This window comes from Hyla sarda, chromosome 3 (assembly GCF_029499605.1).
Source record: "Hyla sarda isolate aHylSar1 chromosome 3, aHylSar1.hap1, whole genome shotgun sequence".
NCBI classification, from domain to species: Eukaryota; Metazoa; Chordata; class Amphibia; order Anura; family Hylidae; genus Hyla; species Hyla sarda.
This window is the reverse complement of record NC_079191.1, coordinates 40815499-40835103: the sequence shown is the minus strand read 5'-3', so window position 1 is coordinate 40835103 and position 19605 is coordinate 40815499. Positions and strand designations below refer to the sequence as shown.

At 43.3% G+C, this 19605-nt stretch overlaps 1 protein-coding gene across 2 annotated transcripts in view; it reads right to left on the bottom strand.

Moving 5' to 3' along the window:
* Positions 1-19605, bottom strand: part of TRAPPC12 (trafficking protein particle complex subunit 12) — a 172695-nt gene that overhangs the window by 58308 nt on the left and 94782 nt on the right. For both annotated transcript variants that reach the window (XM_056564093.1, XM_056564092.1), the window contains exons 6-7: positions 16257-16369; positions 10337-10409 (exon numbers count right to left, since the gene is read on the bottom strand). In XM_056564093.1, coding sequence (XP_056420068.1) covers positions 10337-10409; positions 16257-16369 — 186 coding nt within the window. The remainder of the gene's footprint in view (positions 1-10336; positions 10410-16256; positions 16370-19605) is intronic.

Below are 19605 nucleotides of genomic sequence, written 5' to 3'. Positions count from 1 at the left end.
GAAGAAAAAAAAAAATGATTCCATAAAGGGTGTCAACATGGCAAGTACGTGTCAACATACCTGTACAGGAAAGCATAGAATGCTGCATTTTCCTACATTGAGGGTACACACCACAGAGTATTGAATGGTTTAACTTTATTTCATTTGACATACAGTGGGGCAAAAAAGTATCTAGTCAGCCACCAAATGTGCAAGTTCTCCCACTTAAAAAGATGAGCGAGGCCTGTCATTTTCATCATAGGAATACTTAAACTATGAAATCAGTCTGATTTTTAAAGAATTAAAGGAGTACTCCGGTGCACACTTTTTTCATTTTATCCCGTCCGGGCTGCAAAATAAAAGAAAACACACTTTATCTTACCTGCCAACGAGCCCCCGGAGCTCCGGTACAGGTGTTTGGTCCCCAGGCTGTATTCTTCTTACTTCCTGTTAGCCTGGCACGTCACGTCACACGGAGCTTCAGCCTATCACTGGCCGAGGCGGGACATCGCTGCGGCCAGTGATAGGCTGAAGCTCCGTGTGACATGCCGGGCTAACAGGAAGTAAGAAGAATACAGCCTGGGGACCAAACACCTGTACCGGAGCTCTGGGGGCTCGTTGGCAGGTAAGATAAAGTGTGGTTTCTTTTATTTTGCAGCCCGGACGGGATAAAATGAAAAAAAGTGTGCACCGGACTACTCCATTAATTTGCAAATTAGGATGGAAAATAAGAATTTGGTCTCCTACAAACAAGCAAGATTTCTGGCTCTCACAGACATGTAACTTCTTCTTTAGGAGTCTCCTATGTCCTCCACTAATTACCTGTATTGATGGCACCTGTTTGAACTTGTTATCAGTGTAAAAGACACCTGTCCACAAGCTCAAACAGTCACACTCCAAACTCCACTATGGCTAAGACCAAAGGGCTGTCAAAGGACACCAGAAACAAAATTGTAGATCTGCACCAGACTGGGAAAACAGAATCTGCAATAGGCTAGCAGCTTGGTGTGAAGAAATCAACTGTGGGAGCAAATATTAGAAAATGGAAGACATACAAGACCATTGATAATCTTTCTCGATCTGGGGCTCCACATAAGATCTGCAGAGAGCCGGGACCAAAGTAACAAAGGCTACCATCAGTAACACACTACGTCGCCTGGGACTCAAATCATGCAGTGCCAGACGTGTTCCCCTGCTTAAGCCAGTACATGTCCGGGCCCGTCTGAAGTTTGCTAGAGAGCATTTAGATGATCCAGAAGAGGATTAGGAGAATGTTATATGGTCAGATGAAACAAGTAGAACTTTTTGGTAAAAACTCAACTCGTCGTGTTTGGAGGAGAAAGAATACCGAGTTGCATCCAAAGAACACCATACCTACTGTGAAGCATGGGGGGGTGGAAACATCATGTTTGGGGCTGTTTTTCTGCTAAGGGACAAGGACGACTGATCCGTGTAAAGGAAAGAATGAATAGGGCCATGTATCGTGAGATTTTGAGTGAAAACCTCCTTCCATCAGCAAGGGCATTGAAGATGCAATGTGACTGGGTCTTTCAGCATGACAATGATCCTAAACCCACCGTCCGGGCAACGAAGGAGTGTCTTTGTAAGAAGCATTTCAAGGTGTGGCCTGGCCAGTCTCCAGATCTTAACCCTATAGAAAACCTTTGGAGGGAGTTGAAAGTCCGCGTTTCCCAGCAACAGCCCCAAAACATCACTGCTCTAGAGATCTGCATGGAGGAATGGGCCAAAATACCAGCAACAGTGTGGGGAAACCTTGTGGAGACTTACAGAAAACGTTTGACCTCTGTTATTGCCAACAAAGGGTATATAACAAAGTATTGAGATGAACTTTTGTTATTGACCAAATACTTATTTTACACCATAATTTGCAAATAAATTCTTTAAAAATCAGACAATATGATTTTATTTTCTCATTATGTCTCTCATAGTTGAGGTATACCTATGATGAAAATTACTTAATTTACTTAATTAATTTACTTTTAGGCATAAAAGATACTAAGCATAAATCTTATTGTTGGCAGCCGGTGACACCAACATATGAGACACCTACGCAATTGTAGATCCCTAAAGAAACAGTGCCAGGGATAGTGTGCAGATTGTAGTTGATCAAATGATCGCAGCACATAATCAGTGTACAGATGGTTTAGGGTATGTAGCCCAGCATTCTGCCAAAATATAGAGTGCCATCCAGATGTGTGAAGTTCGGATTATGCCACAGTGGGGTATCTGAGGGTATATCTGTATGGTTGTGTATAGACTTTGCGACCCGCCAAACCTGAATGGCCAATTTGTGGAGGGGCAAGAAGGTCCGGCCACCCATGGTTGGACTCTCCAAGACAAGCCGCAGGGACAGTATAGGGACATATCTAAATAGGGACTGTTCAGCATCTGGCACCGGGTCATCCAGAACCCAGTGTCTAATATAGCGAAGCTGACCAGCCAGATAATATAAGAAGAAGTCAGGCAGAGACATACCCGCCTGACTTTTGATCTTCTCTTAGATTTCTGTGTTTGATGGAATGATTTATCTTCTCTGTAAAAAACTGAATAAAAATAAAAAACAAAAAGAGAAGGCCTTACTTTTATACAACCATAGAGTTAAAAATTCTGGATTCACGGGGAATGTATAAAGCCTTTCTATATCTGCATTGCACAAGAGCTGTACAAATCTGTCCAGTCCGACCACTGGGCCCCCCGCGATCACCAGGACGGGACCTGGCACTCAATAAGGTGCTGCAGATGGCACATGTTCCATTCACTTCTAAGGGAGCGCCGAAAGGACCTGAATACATCACTCGAGCATCACCGGTGCTCCCATAGAAATGAATGGAGTGCGTGCTGTCTACCGGAAGATGACATGCGCTCCTCACTGAGTGACATTAGGTCTTCTATTGACCAACTTCCAACATTGGTTGAAAATGAAACCTTTTGGCCATAGAATACGCACCTTATATAGTTGCAGTTCTGGAGATGTTAATGTAATGAGAAAAAGGAGATGGGGAATTAGCATGCTAAGTGGGTTATTGGAGTCTGGAAAACAATGCGTTTGGATAAAGGGGGTTGTAGACTAAATGTTTCCCCTAGGGCAGATCAACCTCTAGGTCCCCACTACTATAGAACGCATTCATTCGTACATCTTCGCACAAGCACATTCACTAGTACATTACAAAGTCAGTTCTGAAAGAGACACATGATTAGAAAAAAAAATTATCTATCTCCCTCATCTCCCTCTCCCTCATCTCCCTCTCCCCCATCTCCCTCTCCCCCATCTCCCTCTCCCCCATCTCCCTCTCCCCCATCTCCCTCTCCCCCATCTCCCTCTCCCCCATCTCCCTCTCCCCCATCTCCCTCTCCCCCATCTCCCTCTCCCCCATCTCCCTCTCCCTCATCTCCCTCTCCCTCATCTCCCTCTCCCTCATCTCCATCTCCCTCATCTCCATCTCCCTCATCTCCATCTCCCTCATCTCCATCTCCCTCATCTCCATCTCCCTCATCTCCATCTCCCTCATCTCCATCTCCCTCATCTCCATCTCCCTCATCTCCATCTCTCTCATATCTTTATGCAAGAAGTGAAAAATAAATATGTAGTTTGCTATCCTTGTACTATCCATACCCCATATTTATTCCCCTTCCATGGTGAATTAAAATATTTTGCAAATGATGGATCCTTAGGCCACATTCACACAGTGGAAGTTCTGCTCAGAATCTGGCAGAAAAGTTCAGCTCGGAAATTTCGTTGCAGCAGACGCCCATTGTTTTCAATGAGATTCTGTGGCACCAAGCACAAGGTGCGGCAGATATTTCCGCTTCAGACATTCTGATTTCAATCTCCGTATAAAAAATTAATACACCAATTCTTTTCACTGAAAAATGCATTGCCGTCTATGGAGACATTTCCGGGCGGTCCTAGCACTAGTGGAACATACTATTTGCGAAATGCCGGTCCGTGTTTTCTGGGCGAACATTCCAGAAAATTTCTGCAACATGGCCTAAGGGTAGGTTCACATCCGCTTGTGGTATACCATAAACACATGCATCAAAACAAGACCGATTTTTCTCAATGTTGCATACGTTTTTTTGTGGTATATGCTTTTTGTATGTGGTATAAGAGAGATACTTTACAGCAGCCACATGGGCCATAGACCATAGTCTGGAGAGGACTCATTGGCCCTCATGTCGGGGCATGCACCTTTTTCAGTGGCCAAGCGCAGGTTTTCAGAGAAAAGTGGAGAGTTGGTAGGGTTTATTTCTAGCAAATTCTGGCGAATGACAAAAAGTTTTTGAATCTGACAGTGCCCATTTAAATTATGGTATCGGTGCATCCCTAATTTTCATATTACCTGGTGTAAAACATTAAAAGCAAAACCCCTAATAGAAAAACAAATCTAAAAACCTGTCCCTGCTCTGTAGAATTGTACTGCATACAGCTTCTAATGCTTGATACAGTTCTTCTTCCAGTCGGCTATCTTCTCCTCTCCCACACATTTATATGCAGATGGTGTTTTGCACTGCTGTGTGATTTAAAGTCCGGCCCAGTCGCTAATGCTCAGGTTTCATTCAATAAATCACATCTAAATTAAAATATCTTTTAGGCAGCCTTCCAACCATCAAATGCTCCCTAAAATGCAGGAGACAATTTTCCCAATTAGATAGAAGAGATATGTGGAAGTGCTAAACCCCAGCCATGTATCCCTTCCCCCAACCTCCCCCTATTACCACTCCTGCCATTTAAACTTTACTATGTTCTTAAGGGATGACTTGTGCGGAATGATTTAGGTGACGGCTGGCCAAACCGGACCTCGGATAGAAGGATGCTTCATAATTTATAACCAAACATCGGAGATATATGCACCGTAGATTTCAATTTTGAAGCTACGCTGAGCCTCTGGTTTACAAGGGGAATACTTGCCTAGAGAATTTATTGACCTTCCATACTTGGCTGACCCAGAACTCATTTTCCGAATCCACAAGTCTTCCAAAATGACTTCCAATCTATTTTGCGACTCTCAGTGGGTGAGACTGTTATTGTAGTTGGCTCTCCGATCTATCATTCCGCGTGCCCTCTCTTGTCCCTGCAGTCCATCTGTATTACACGCTCGCACGGGGGCACGGCACCGTATTATAAATGGTTAATTTTTACCATCTTGTAATCTGCGAAACTACCTAAGAGTAAATGCATTAACAGCTCAGATGGGATTTTGGGGCTTTTGGAGAAACAGAAAAGAAAAGTTAATCACAAAAAAGGAACATTAAGGTCCTTGTGCTGAAATAACTTAAATGGTCGGAGCAGCTAGCTTGAAAAATAAGTCTAAAACAAACTACTTAGCCGGGGACTCATTTTATCCGAGGGGCTAGTAATAAAGCGCTTTGTATCTGAGAAACACAAACTTTTAAACAGGTTACATATGTCTTTGTTAGTGTAAAAAAAAATATAATATATATTATATATACGATTTGCAGGAATGCATCATTAGTTACCTAAACTAAGGCAGAAAACAAGGTTTGTAATGTATCCAGCAACCAGAAAATCGAATAAAAGGTAAAACATCTTCCTTTGAGGTCCATTAAAAAGGCTAACACGTAAACATCATACATACTGGAGCCTAAAAGGAGTTTGAAAATAAAAAGAATAAAAAAATAAAATAAATAATATTCAATATACTGGAAACCAGACAAGGCGATGCGTTTTGAACGTAACATTTTTTTTTATTAAAAGGGGTACTCCGCTCCAAGACATCTTATGACCTATCCAAACCATAGGGGATGAGATGTCTGATCGCAGGGGTCCTGCTGCAGGGCACGGCAACCCCGCTTTCTGAACTTTTCATTACGAACGCTGGGTTCGGGGGCCGTGGTCGTGATGTCACGCCACGCACCCTCCATTCATGTCTATGGAAGGGGGCGTGGATAGGGGGATAAGATGTCTAGGAGCGGAGTACCCCTTTAAGGTTTGACACATTTCAAGTCTGTATAGGATGTTTATATGTTTTTTTTTTTTTTTTTTTAAAGGAAGATTTTTATTTGAATTTCCCACTAATGCAGTGTTTTCCAAATTGTGCGTCTCCAGCAGTTAAAAAACTAGGCTGTCCGGGGGTGCAAGTAGTAGTAGTTCTGCAACAGCTGGAGACACAATGAAAAACACTGCACTAATGGATGCATTACAAAGACTTCCGTTTTGATTTCCACCTGGGAAGTGGCGGCACAGTTCTACCGTGCAATGTTATTTCTTTGGAGGTGCAACATGGTTGTAAACAAAATAGTGACTGTGATGGGGAGTAAGCTGATAAATTGATCTATTTTTCTAATATTTTATTTGGGTTCTATAACTATTTAAAGAGATGCTTAAAGGGGTATTCCGCCCCTAGACATTTTAACCCCTATCCAGATGTCAGACCCTGGGATCCCCGCTGCGGCACCGCGCTATCATTACAGCACAGAGCGAGTTCGCTCTGCACGTAATGATGGGCGGTACAGGGGCCGGAGCATCGTTACGTCACGGCTCCGCCCCTCGTGATGTCACGGCCCGCCCCTTTCAATACAATCTATGGGAGGGGGCGTGGCAGTCATCACGCCCCCTCCCATAGACTTGCATTAAGGGGACTGGCCGTGATGCCACGAGGGGCGGAGCCATTACGTCACGCTGCTCCGTCCCCTGTATCGCCCGTCATTACGCACGGTGCCGCAGCGGGGATCCCGGGGGTCCTCAGCAGCGGGACCGCGGCGATCTGACATTTTATCCCCTATCCTTTGGATAGGGGATAAAATGTCTAGTGGCGGAATACCCCTTTAAGTACAAAAAAAAAAAAAAAAACACAACAAAAAGGCATACCTGTCATATCATTGAAAGAAATAATTCTTCTATGCTTCTATATGTTACTCGCTAGGTCATGAAGATGCTTTACATGACTTTATGTGTCTAGCTTCTGTATTTGGCTCACAAATCCCTCCATTCTGCTGCTCACTCATTTTGACATCCACTGCTCAGGAAGGGGAGTGTCTGAGGCAAGCACTGAGCCCATCCTCACACACTATACATTCACTTCCTCCCTGAGTCTGTGCTGTGCAGCGTCTCCTTATCCAACCACTGCAGGCTGCTCTGTAAGCCCCTCCTTTTTGTATTCATGCTGTGGTCTGATAGGACTGGAGTGAGCACAGAGGAGGGTAGTCCTAACCACACTGCCTAGACTTTGTACCAGCCTGTGCTTCAGCTGGGACATAGATGCTGCTGCAGCCAGACAGGATTATGTTCTGAATGGTATGGGGACCCCTAGTGGTCTTTTTAATAAGCCATGACTTATATAAAAAGGAGAGAACATTTTATATATTAGAAGTCTATAAGAAAGGTTAATGTTTTGCCAGGATGTACGACATATAAAAGGTTGTTGTTTCTGACAGTGCCCAATTAAAGGGAACCCTTCAAGATGAAATAACAGTCTAATTTTCAGGTAGTGTCCTATAAAGTAGGGGCACATTGATTTGTGGGAGAAGTGAAGAAAAGCTAGTAATTTACTAAATCTCTGCTCATTCTCGGCTTAGGAGTCCAGTGGGTGGTTCATACAGGAGAGGCTGCCAGTTAATGATTAGGAACACCCACTGGACTCCCAAGCCCAGAATGAGCAGAGGTTTACATACACAGTTATATCAGATCTTTTTTGTATATGTATATCAATCTGCTCAGCATTTTATGCTCTATAACTTGATGGCCAGATTGGCCTGAATTTTAAAGGAGAGCTGTAGTGTAATATTATTTATCCCCTATGATAAGGATAGGGGATAAGTTATTGATTGATCGGGGATAGTTACAGACCACTGGGGTCCCCCACAATTTCCTGTACGGTTTCCCAGCAGAACATTGCTCAGTGTATCACAATAACAAAGCTAGCCTGTCTTCTTCCCACAGTACATCTTGGTGCCATCTCTTCCGTAGGTAAGATCTGCAATTTTACATTAACAGTAAATACAGCAGAAATGCTGAGTGTTTGTTTCATGTATTATTCTATATATTATTCTGTTGTCTATAGTCCAGTTCCAATGCTCAAATGTACTCTTTTTTTTAGTGGACATGATTGACACTGACTGTTTGTGCTCCAACAGTTCCTCTGTGGGATTGGATCGAACAGCTTGTCTTCGCATCAGACTGACACATTTCGAGCAGCTAGGTGCTCTTAGTCAGAGCACCTTATTGCTTCAAACTTGCCAGTCTGATGCAATTTGCTATCATGATGCCATGCACTAGTTGTACTATTTTAATTCATTTTGTATTAAGAACATTCTTATTTTAAAGGAACTCGCCAAGGAATATATCTTCCTTTCCAGGCTTTCTTCCTGATCATGACAAGGTATGATTTGTATGACGACTGGACCTAAAATTCTTTTTAATCAATACTTTGCTTCATTACCACTGTGATATGAATAATCCCTTTACCCACCATGACGTATGGTTATGACACAGTGGTGACAAGGGTGTATGGAGCGGCCTCGGGAACTAATCGCACTCAGCAGCTGACAGATGCTGCGAATAGCTGGAATGGAGCATTCTTCATGCCAGCTATTTAAAGGGGTATCCCGGCATTATATATCTTATCCTCTACCCAAAATATAGGGGATAAGATGTATGATCGCAGGGGTTGTGCCGATTGGACCCCCGTTATCTTTGTGCAGCCCCCTGCATTCTGTGCTGGGCGCTGCCTCTGTGAAATCATGGCCACACTACCTTGTGACGTCAGACATGCATGGAGGGGGTGTGGCCATGAAGTCCCGTCTTGGTCTCGGAGGCAGCGCCCAGCACAGAATGCTATGGGCTGCACCAAGATCGCGGGGTCCCAGCAGCAGGACCCCTGCGATCATACATCTTATCTCCTATTCTTTGGATAGGGGATAAGATGTGTAAGGCCGGAATAACCTTTAACTATTTAAACAGCGGAGCTTGTCATCGGCAGTATAGGGAGTAAGATCAGCAAATAACTGATCTGTTGTCATGGCAACCCGAGGACTGTAGTAGGCCTCTGTGGCTGCCATTAGTGGTCTGTTTCTATAGCCTGCCACAGGCAGACTGTAGAAGATCACAGATTTAATACAATTAAATGATTGCTTCCAAAAGTGTCCTAGGGGGACATAAAAAAAAGGAGGAAAAAAAATAAAAATAGAATATATATAAAATCCCATCCAAAAAAATAAAAATAAAAATCAGCCTCCTTTTCCAATTTTTTTTATTACAAAATGTACCGTATTTTTCGCCCCATAGGACGCACCGGCATATAAGACGCACCCAATTTATAGGTGCAAAATCTATAAAAAATTAAGATTTTGAACCCAATAGTGGTCTTCAACCTGCGGACCTCCAGATGTTGCAAAACTACAACTCCCAGCATGCCCGGACAGCCGTTGGCTGTCCAGGCATGCTGGGAGTTGTAGTTTTGCAACATCTGGAGGTCCGCAGGTTGAAGACCACTGCATAGGAGATAATACTCACAAGTCCCCACCCCTCCAGACCAGTCACCGCTGCCCTGGATGTCGCTCCATCGCTGTCGCCGTGTCCCCGTCGCTCCGGAACGTCTCTGCTGCCGGCCGGGTATCCTCGCTCTCCGTCGCCGCCATCACGTCGTTACGCACGCCGCCGCACGTACGCGACAATGTGATGACGAGGAAGGAGAGCGGCGGCCATACAGGGGATCCCTGAACGGAGAAGACACGGAGGAGGCAGGTAAGGTCCCCCCCGGTGTCCTGTAAGCACTAACCCGGCTGTTCAGTCAGGCTGTTCGGGACCACCGCGGTGAAATTGCGGCGGTCCCGAACAGCCCGACTGAACAGCCGGGTTAGTGTCACTTTCCCTTCAGACGCGGCGGTCAGCTTTGATCGCCGCGTCTGAAGGGTTAATACAGGGCATCACCGCGATCGGTGATGTCCTGTATTAGACGCGGGTCCCGGCCGTTGATGGCCGCAGGGACCGCCGCGATAGGGGTGTATTCGCTGTATAAGACGCACCGACTTTTTCCCCTCAGTTTTGGGGAAGAAAAAGTGCGTCTTATACGGCGAAAAATATGGTAAACAAAATAAACAAACATACATATTTGGTATTGCTACATGTGGAATTGTCTGAACTATTAAAATAGAACATTATTGATCCTAGAGGGTGAATAGTGTAAATTGAGAAAAATACCAAATGTCAGAATTGGTCACATCACATCACATCACAGAAAAGCATAAAAAAATTTATAAATTAAAAAACTGTGATCAAAAAGTCCAATTTACACCAAATTGGTAAAAAACTACAGACCATGGCGCAAAAAAGTGGTGTTCTATGCAGGTACTGTACATACAAAAGGTGGACACTTACCCTGCCTGTTACTGTTTGTCATTGTGATCATGCTTCCGTCTTCTGCAAATCCATTTTCTAAATTATCTACAATCTGCAAGAATCAATATAGAGATGTAAAATCAACAAGTAAATTAGATCATGGATACATTATGTATATACCGGTATATGTATATATATATATATTTTTTTTTTTTTTTTTTACTTTTCACCTCTTGGTGAGGTTGATTCTCATTCAAGTTCGCTGGCTACAAGTAGTAACAAAGTAATATATTACAGGAGTCAGACCAAGATAAAAGTTGCTTAAAGACTACTGGCACCTTTGCACTTAATTATTTTCGGCGGTGGCCGCCAGATGGAACCTCTGCTTTGGGAATTCTGTGAGCAGAGATTCCGCAGTGTGAACATACCCTTAATTAGAAAAAATGTATTGTTTGTTTCTTTAAAGGGGTAGTCGAGTGGTGAAAAACTTATCCCCTATCCTAAGGATAGGGGATAAGTTTGAGATTGCGGGGGGTCCGACCGCTGGGGCCCCCTGCGATCTCCTGTACGGGGGCCCCGGCTCTCCGGCCAGATAGCGGGTGTCGACCTGTGCACGAAGCGGCGGCTGACACGCCCCCTTCCCGCGGGCTGTCGGGGCTCCGTACAGGAGATCGCAGGGGGCCCCAGCGGTCGGACCCCCCGCGATCTCAAATAAGTTGTTCACCACTGGGTCACCACTGGACTACTCCTTTAATACAAAAAAGCAACTTCTATTTTTTATTTGATTTTTTCATCTGGCTAACGCTGGCTCCTGAGAATGAAAAAAACTAAAATCCATCAAAAAGCTGCGTGTGTTACGGACAGACTATCTGTTCTTCTACTCCCATCTCTCAGTGTTATAGATAACAGGGAGGCGGAGGGAGTTCTACAGAGCAGCTCACAGTGTGGACAGAGAGGAGAGCATACATGGAGGACAGCTCTCACAGGCTGTATATAGGGAGGAAAGAACACAAAAGGCACATAGGCTGTGTACAAGTGTAGACAGGGTCTGAACACAAATGAGAGAGAGAATAAAGAGGACAACATTTTTTTTTGACAGAAATTGGATGATGTGTTTTGGTAATTCTATATACTGCAGCCTCAGGCTTTGGACTTCCCACTCTGAGCCTCCTATTTATAGTACCTTGAGGTCTGACAGAAAAAAGCACAGCAGGCTGCACTATTCTTTATTATAACTCAATGGAATACAGAGGACTTCCGCTGTTCATGAGTTTGGCAATGCTGTCATGGTTTCTATTGTAACAGAAGTGTAAAAAGAGTGTAAGTGATCATATCTCACTCTAGAAGAATGAAAAGTATTTAAAGGGGCCATGTCTGTTAAAAATGTAAAAAAAATCTAAACTTTTGAACCAGCGGGGATAAGCACCGTCCATACGATTTTCTTCCCGGCTTTCAGAGATCTTTGTCTTGCTGCCCCATAAACTTATAATGAAGCAGCATTACAAAGATGGCTGGGAAGTAAAGTGTATTTAAGCTAGGTTATCCGTACTCGTTCTCCTGATCTGTGAACAGCATCAAAAGGTTTTTAAAGTGACAGAGACACATAAGGTCACAGGGGTGTGGAAATAAAAAAAAATAATACTTGTCCAAGGGACTAAAGCGGAACACAATCTACTTGTCCCTCAAGAAAATCCACTTGTCCTGGTAGATAAAATAATTTCAACCAAAATAGTCTGATCCCCCCCCACTAGACCACCAGGGATGGATATAAGATTCCTTTAGACACTGCTGTCAACTTAGACAGCGGTGATCTAATGGTGATCGCAGCATGCCGGGCTATTAGCGGCGGGAGAGCTGTAGCTCCTTTTACGCCCGAGGCAAGGCCCCCCCCCCCCATCTGACCCCTATAACTCCAATTTTCCCATATACAGTAATCTTATGTGCCGTGATCTGTAGTTTTTATCGGAACCATTTATTATCGGAACTTTTATTAGGAAAGGGGCTTATTCACATATATACGCACTTCTTAAAATATTTTAATCACTATTTTTCAGTCTTCGTAGGGACTTATATATGGAGTCTTTTGATTGGAAAACACTGAACATTGCTGTGTTACTGGGGGGGGGGGGGGGGGTTCTGCTTCTCCAGTTTGTGTGGTGCATTTGTGTCAGAAAATGCTGGAAGTTGCGTTTAGTTACTAGATAACTACAACACCCAGCATGCCCTGATACAGCCTATGGCTCTGCAGCTGACCTGAACCAAAACTACAACTCCCAGCATGTTACACTTTATAGTTCTACAGTTTAGGTTATGGTGCAACATGCTGGGAGTTGTAGTTTTGGTTCGGGCGTGTTTGCGTGCATCCGTGGGGCTCTTGGTCAGCGGGCGAGTATGAAGGGAGCGGGATTCTGGGGGTGCAATTTAGTGCGGGTGACCAGAAGCAACTAAAAATAAATAAAAAAATTAGCACAACTGGCGGCAGCACTTGTCAGTCCGCCCCTGTACAAAACATACATGCATACACATATCATACATACACTGGCCACTGCCCCCTATATTATACATTACATACATACAGACACATCATACATTACATACACACATACAGACACATCATACACAGACAGACATCATACACACATCACACATACACTCATACCATACATATACATCATACACACAGACATCATACACAGACATCATACACATACACACAGACAACATACACACATCACACACAGACATCATACACAGACATCATACACATACACACAGACAACATACACACATCACATATATACAGACATCATACACACATCATATATATACACAGACATCATACACACATCATATATACACACATCATATATATACACACACACACACACACACCATACACACATCATATATACACACACATCGTACACACATCACATATACACACACATCATACACACATCACATTTACACAGACATCATACACACATCATATATACACAGACATCATACACACATCATATATACACAGACATCATACACACATCATATATATACACAGACATCATACACACATCATATATATACACAGACACCATACACACATCATCAATAGACACAGACACCATACACACATCATCATATATACACAGACACCATACACACATCATATATACACAGACACCATACACACATCATATATACACAGACACCATACACACATCATATATACACAGACACCATACACACATCATATATACACAGACACCATACACACATCATATATACACAGACACCATACACACATCATATATACACAGACACCATACACACATCATATATACACAGACACCATACACACATCATATATACACAGACACCATACACACATCATATATACACAGACACCATACACACATCATATATACACAGACACCATACACACATCATATATACACAGACACCATACACACATCATATATACACAGACACCATACACACATCATATATACACAGACACCATACACACATCATATATACACAGACACCATACACACATCATATATACACAGACACCATACACACATCATATATACACAGACACCATACACACATCATATATACACAGACACCATACACACATCATATATACACAGACACCATACACACATCATATATACACAGACACCATACACACATCATATATACACAGACACCATACGCACATCATATATACACAGACACCATACGCACATCATATATACACAGACATCATACGCACATCATATATACACAGACATCATACATACATCACATATACACAGACATCATACACACATCATATATACACAGACATCATACATACACAGACATCATACACATACACACATCACACACAGACATCATACACACATCACACATACACTCACACCATACATATACACCATACATATGCACACATCATACATACACCCGCCGCTGATACACCCCCCTAATCATACATTACATACATATACAACCACCCTTCCCGCCGCCTGCATGCTCGGCCTCCTCACCTGAGCTTCACACCCCCCGCTCTACATTACACAAGAAACAGGGGGAGAGCGAGGACATATTCAGCTCGGTACACAGCTCCCCCCTCCCCCGCACACAGCTCTATTCCCCTCCCCCTCCTCTGTCTCCTCAGGACCTCCTCTACCACGGAGAGGCTGCAAGTTTGCACGTGGGAAAACACAGAGCAGGGGGGGGGAGGAGAGAGTACGTCTGTGCACAGCTCCTGACCTCCATAATGACTGCTGTGTGTGAGGAGGACAGACTGCACTACATGGGGATGATTTCTGTGTGTGAAGGAGGACAGACTGGGGCACGGGATGGGTTCTCTGAGAAGCGGCCCCGGCTACTGAAATCAGCTGGGGGCCGCCGCCCCCTCCATACACTCTGAGCGCCGGTGTGAGGTGGAGACTTGTATCGGCTCCTGCGCCTCACACCGGCATTAAAGAAAAATAAGGGGGAAGTCTGTCTGTCCCTGCTAGCCTGATACAGGGCTAAATCTATAAAAAAATTCACCTGCCCGGCACCCAAAACTACATGTCCCGGGTGTCGGGCGATAGGATTTCCACATCCCTGGGTCCGTTTTTTTTTCTTTTTTTTTTTTTTTTTTACTTTTTCTAGTCTGTCTACTTTCACATGATTAAGAAACAATCATCAATCATGGGACAAATCCTAATGTGTGGGCCACAATGAGGAAGAGTTCACACTTGGTGGCTTTAAAGATTCCTTCAGCAATTCTGAAGCAAATGACAGATATAATAAATTTCAAAGGGGTTTTAAAGAGATCCTCCACATTTAGTGGAAAATGTCTGCACAGAAAAAGAAACAGGCATCGGATGTTTAAATCTGGTGTATGCTCATTACCTAGTCAAAATGAAGAGCTTCTGTAAAATGTCCCCTCTTAATGTTTGTGTTACATGTAGTTTATGCTATGGAATGACCATGGATGTGTCTGATGCCAGGCAAACAGTATTCCACCATGTGCAGCTTTACTGTACTAGCCAAGGAGGTCCGTAAGCACACACTACGAAATAGATCCTAATAGGTCACAGTTAGAATAAATATAAAGTTGTCACATAACAAAATGCAAAAAAATAAATAAAATAATATAAAAAAAAAAACACAACACAGCACGACTAAATGCAGTTATGGGCAGTTTTACACACACACACACACACACACACACACACACACACACACACAAAAAAGACTCTTTTTGTTGTTTTTACACTCTTTTGGTGCACAGAAAAAAAAGTGTTTGTAGTACGGTGTAGGGCCAAGTTAAAGACAATACCTTTAAAGGGGTACTCCACCAGAAAACATCTTTGATGCGGCACCCAAGTCTTCAGGTGCAAGGAGCGAACTTCCCTCCGTGCCAGGTGACTGATGACTACAGCCGCCACTCCCCCTCCATTCATGGGAGGAGACGTGACGGCTACGTAGTAGCCGTTATGCCCCCTCCCATAGACATGACGAACAGGGAAGTTCCGAGCTTCTTTGTCCCAGATGCCACCGATGTAGGCCTGGAGTTCGCGGGGGTCCCCAGCGGTGTGACCCCAGTGATCAGACATCTGATCCCCTATCCTTTGGATAGGGGACAAGATGTATTCTAGCAGAGTACCCCTTTAAAGACTGCAGAAAACAGACTATTTTATAGAGCAACTGTGGTGCAATTGTGCAGAACAGATAGGCACGGCTATGTCCACACAGCACAGTACAAACTCCTTTTTCTAGAGTAGCACTTTCAATAATAAAAGCAGATCTAATAGCTGGTGTGAATGCAGGTCATGATAGCCACATGTCCCCTAACAGGTGAGTGTTCTATCAGTCCAGCTTTACCTTTACACAGTATTCTAGGAGACTTTTTCCTTTTCCAATGAACATTAACTCTCTTAGAACCTTTCTTACTTACCTTTAGACAAATGGCCTTCATACTGTGCAGTCGGTCAAGAGTCTCCTGAGGGCACCCAAGGTACTGGCGTAGCTCTGCATGTAAAATCCTCATGGAGAAAGGAACCATTGAGCCTAAAAGACAGAAAATGAATAAAAGCTTTTTAATCTATAAAACTACGCACAGAATATATATCATTTATGGCCTTGGCTCATTGTACAACAATGACATGTTTGTGTAGATAGTCCGTCCATTAGTTTTTAAACCTCTGAATATACGATCTATGAAGACTGATCTGACAGTGCAGGGACAATTCGTACAAGGGCACAAAACCACAATGAACTAAAACACACAGTACACAAACGATGTTTTAGGCCTGTTACGACAGTCAGTCATGGAGATGTGCATGACAGGGTAGAGATAAGCACCTTATAAGAGGTAAATATAATATAGAGGAGGCTGAAGAATCTTTGCCATAGTCTCATCTAATGCTTTGTGTACCCCTTAGCCACTTGATTTATTTATCAGCGCTGAAAGGTAGAGTCAGAGGATGTAAGGGGGCCCTCTTTTTACCAATGGTAACATCCAATTATCAATGTATTCACACACTGTTAGGAGCAATAACTGAGGTATCTTTGAAAATATACAGTAGCTAGAATGCTCCAGTAGATATTCTTATACTAATGCAAGCCCAATTAACCTTCTAGCGTACCAAACATACCATCCATAACTATATTGTGGTGCGGCCTACATGGATTAGACTGGTTTTTCTAGCACATCAAGTTTGGAGGCCAAGTCAACTCTGTGTGGATGGGGCATTATAGAGGTCAATGCCCTTAATTGGGGGGATTGGTCAGCACAATGTTTCGGTAGGTGGCACACGTCAGGGTAACATTGACATGATGCCAGGACCCACGGTTTCCCAGCAGAACATTGCCCAGAGCAGACATGGAGCCTTGGAAAAAGACTGTCTCGTAAGAGATATCATGATATCATGTACATCGTTTGGATGGCCGGGTGTAATCATCACTTACCTGGGGAAGAAATGGCACCAGGATACACTCTGAGAAGAAAAGCCAGTCAATGGTATCCTCTACTCTGGTGTATCCTGGTGCCATTTCTTCCCCAGGTAAGTGAAGATTACACCCAGCCATCCCAACGATGTACAAGAAATCATGATGTCTCTTACAAGACAGTCTTTCTCCAGTGCTCCATGTCTGATGCTTACGTGTCCATTGTAGGCACTTTCAGCAGCGGACATGACTAAGCATGGACATTCTGACTGGTCTGTAAAGCTGGATGAGGCTATTATGCAATGACCATTCACCTTATCTGGTTCTGTTGGAACCCGTGCAAAACACCTGTGTAATCTATAATACACATTCCTTCTGTCTCCCACTTTGTGGATATCGAGCTCCAATAGCACATATGATGCACCACCAGTGTGCTAACAACAGGGATTCTGTGCTGCACTCTCCTCTATGAAGATGAACTCAAATAGAAGTCAGTGCAGTTAGGGCATAAATGGCTTTTATTTAAAAAAAAAATTTAAAATATGGCCTTTATAAAAAAAAAAATTATAAAATAAATGACCTTTACAAAAAAAAAAAAAAAAAAAAAAAAAAAAAACAATGTAGACAGGCAGGTTGTGTTTTGCGCCGGGCTGTACAATTCCTCCGGCAAGTATACATACAAAGCAGTTCCACGGTATAAATAGAAACAATGACGGCCAAAGTACAGCTCTTTTGGGTGGTACTTGCCATCAAGCTATCACAATTTGGCTCGTCAGTAGCTCAGATCCTTTTGCTTGCCCATTTTTTCTCATTCCAATGCATCAACTTCGATAACTGACCGTTGACTTGCCGCCTAATATATCCAACCCCATGAGAAGGGACACTGTCCCAAAAAAATCCATGTTATCAACTTTACCTGGTTTTAAGGTTATGGTTCATGTCAGATAATGCATACACTATTATAAACCCCTTTAGGAAGACTGGAGATCCCAGTATTTGCTGGACCTCATGAAATATTTTGGAGCAGTAAGAGAAGGGTTCATCAATCTGTCTCCAGTTGCACGTACAGGAAAGCCCGCTCCTTGGCACAGTACTTTATCAGAGTCGGAGCATTTCAGTGCTCATAGGTGCGATAACGACAGATCACTTACAATTCAGACAAATCAAGAATGAATTATGTAAAGAAATTACTAATGAATAAAAGCTGAATTCCTCTCAATCTCAGGCTATTGTCTTACTCCATTTCGCAAAGGCAATTTTGCTGCTCTGTACTATCATGTTTGTTTCTATTAGAAATACACGTAAAAGGTCAGCAAGGAATTGGATCAACCAGGATCTTTCCCCCCCATACTCAGAAGAGATATTCTTAGAGGCAGCCAGGCAGTGAGATCAAGGCATGTAAGCGGGCTCACAATGCCATCCCAAGGTATGGCTAATAATAAAATCCTCAGAAACACAAGGGGCTTTCTTACAAAACTAAACAGGCAGACCTAACCCAAGGCAGCAAGCAGCCCTGCCACAACCTAGGCACAGCACAACCTAATGACTGCCCGCAGAAAGGAGCCTGCCATGCAGAACAAGGAGAGATGCACTACGACAGCTTTATGGTAAGAGCTCACGTGGGACAAAGGTCAGCTTTACATGTCGACACCGGGACCCTGAACACAACAAGACACAATCACAGAGTTACCGGAGGGAAATAAGCAGATTTAGTTGGTGGCTTTTCAAAACTAAAGTCAGAAAAACATTTAAGATCCTGAAGTTACTTTAAAATGCTACACAAAGACACTATAGAAATAAGAATCCCATATATGTATAGGATGGACTAAAAATGCCTTACGTGTACAGGTGGCCATGAACTTAGGGCATACATGTTTATATCAGTATTGAGATGGGAATAATCTTCAACTGGTCCTACTGAAATCTGCAGCTTCAGTCAATTGTTATCCGAAGTGTATGGTCAGCTTTATTTTACACCAAAAAAGAAACCCTACCCTTAAAGGGGTTAACAGCATTAACATTTAAAAGGGGGGGGGGGGGGCTCTTTTCTTAACCCACCCATCCCCTTGAAACTGACAGCAGGTTCACCCGCATTAACCGGAATATTCAGGTATATAGTGCAGGTCACCCTGTTTCTAACGCTTCTTACTCCACCTCTTCACAGACCTGCTGAGAAAGAGGAGGATAAATATTTATGAAGGGGCGAGGTTACTGCTGGAGCAAGCAGGAGAAAAGTATTGCACGTTTAGCAACAACCGCCTCCAATTACCATATTAGCAATTCATGAATATCTCCTGAACAGCTGCACCAATTTTCACCTGGTAAGAAGTGTTTGAAACAGGGTCACCTGCACTTTC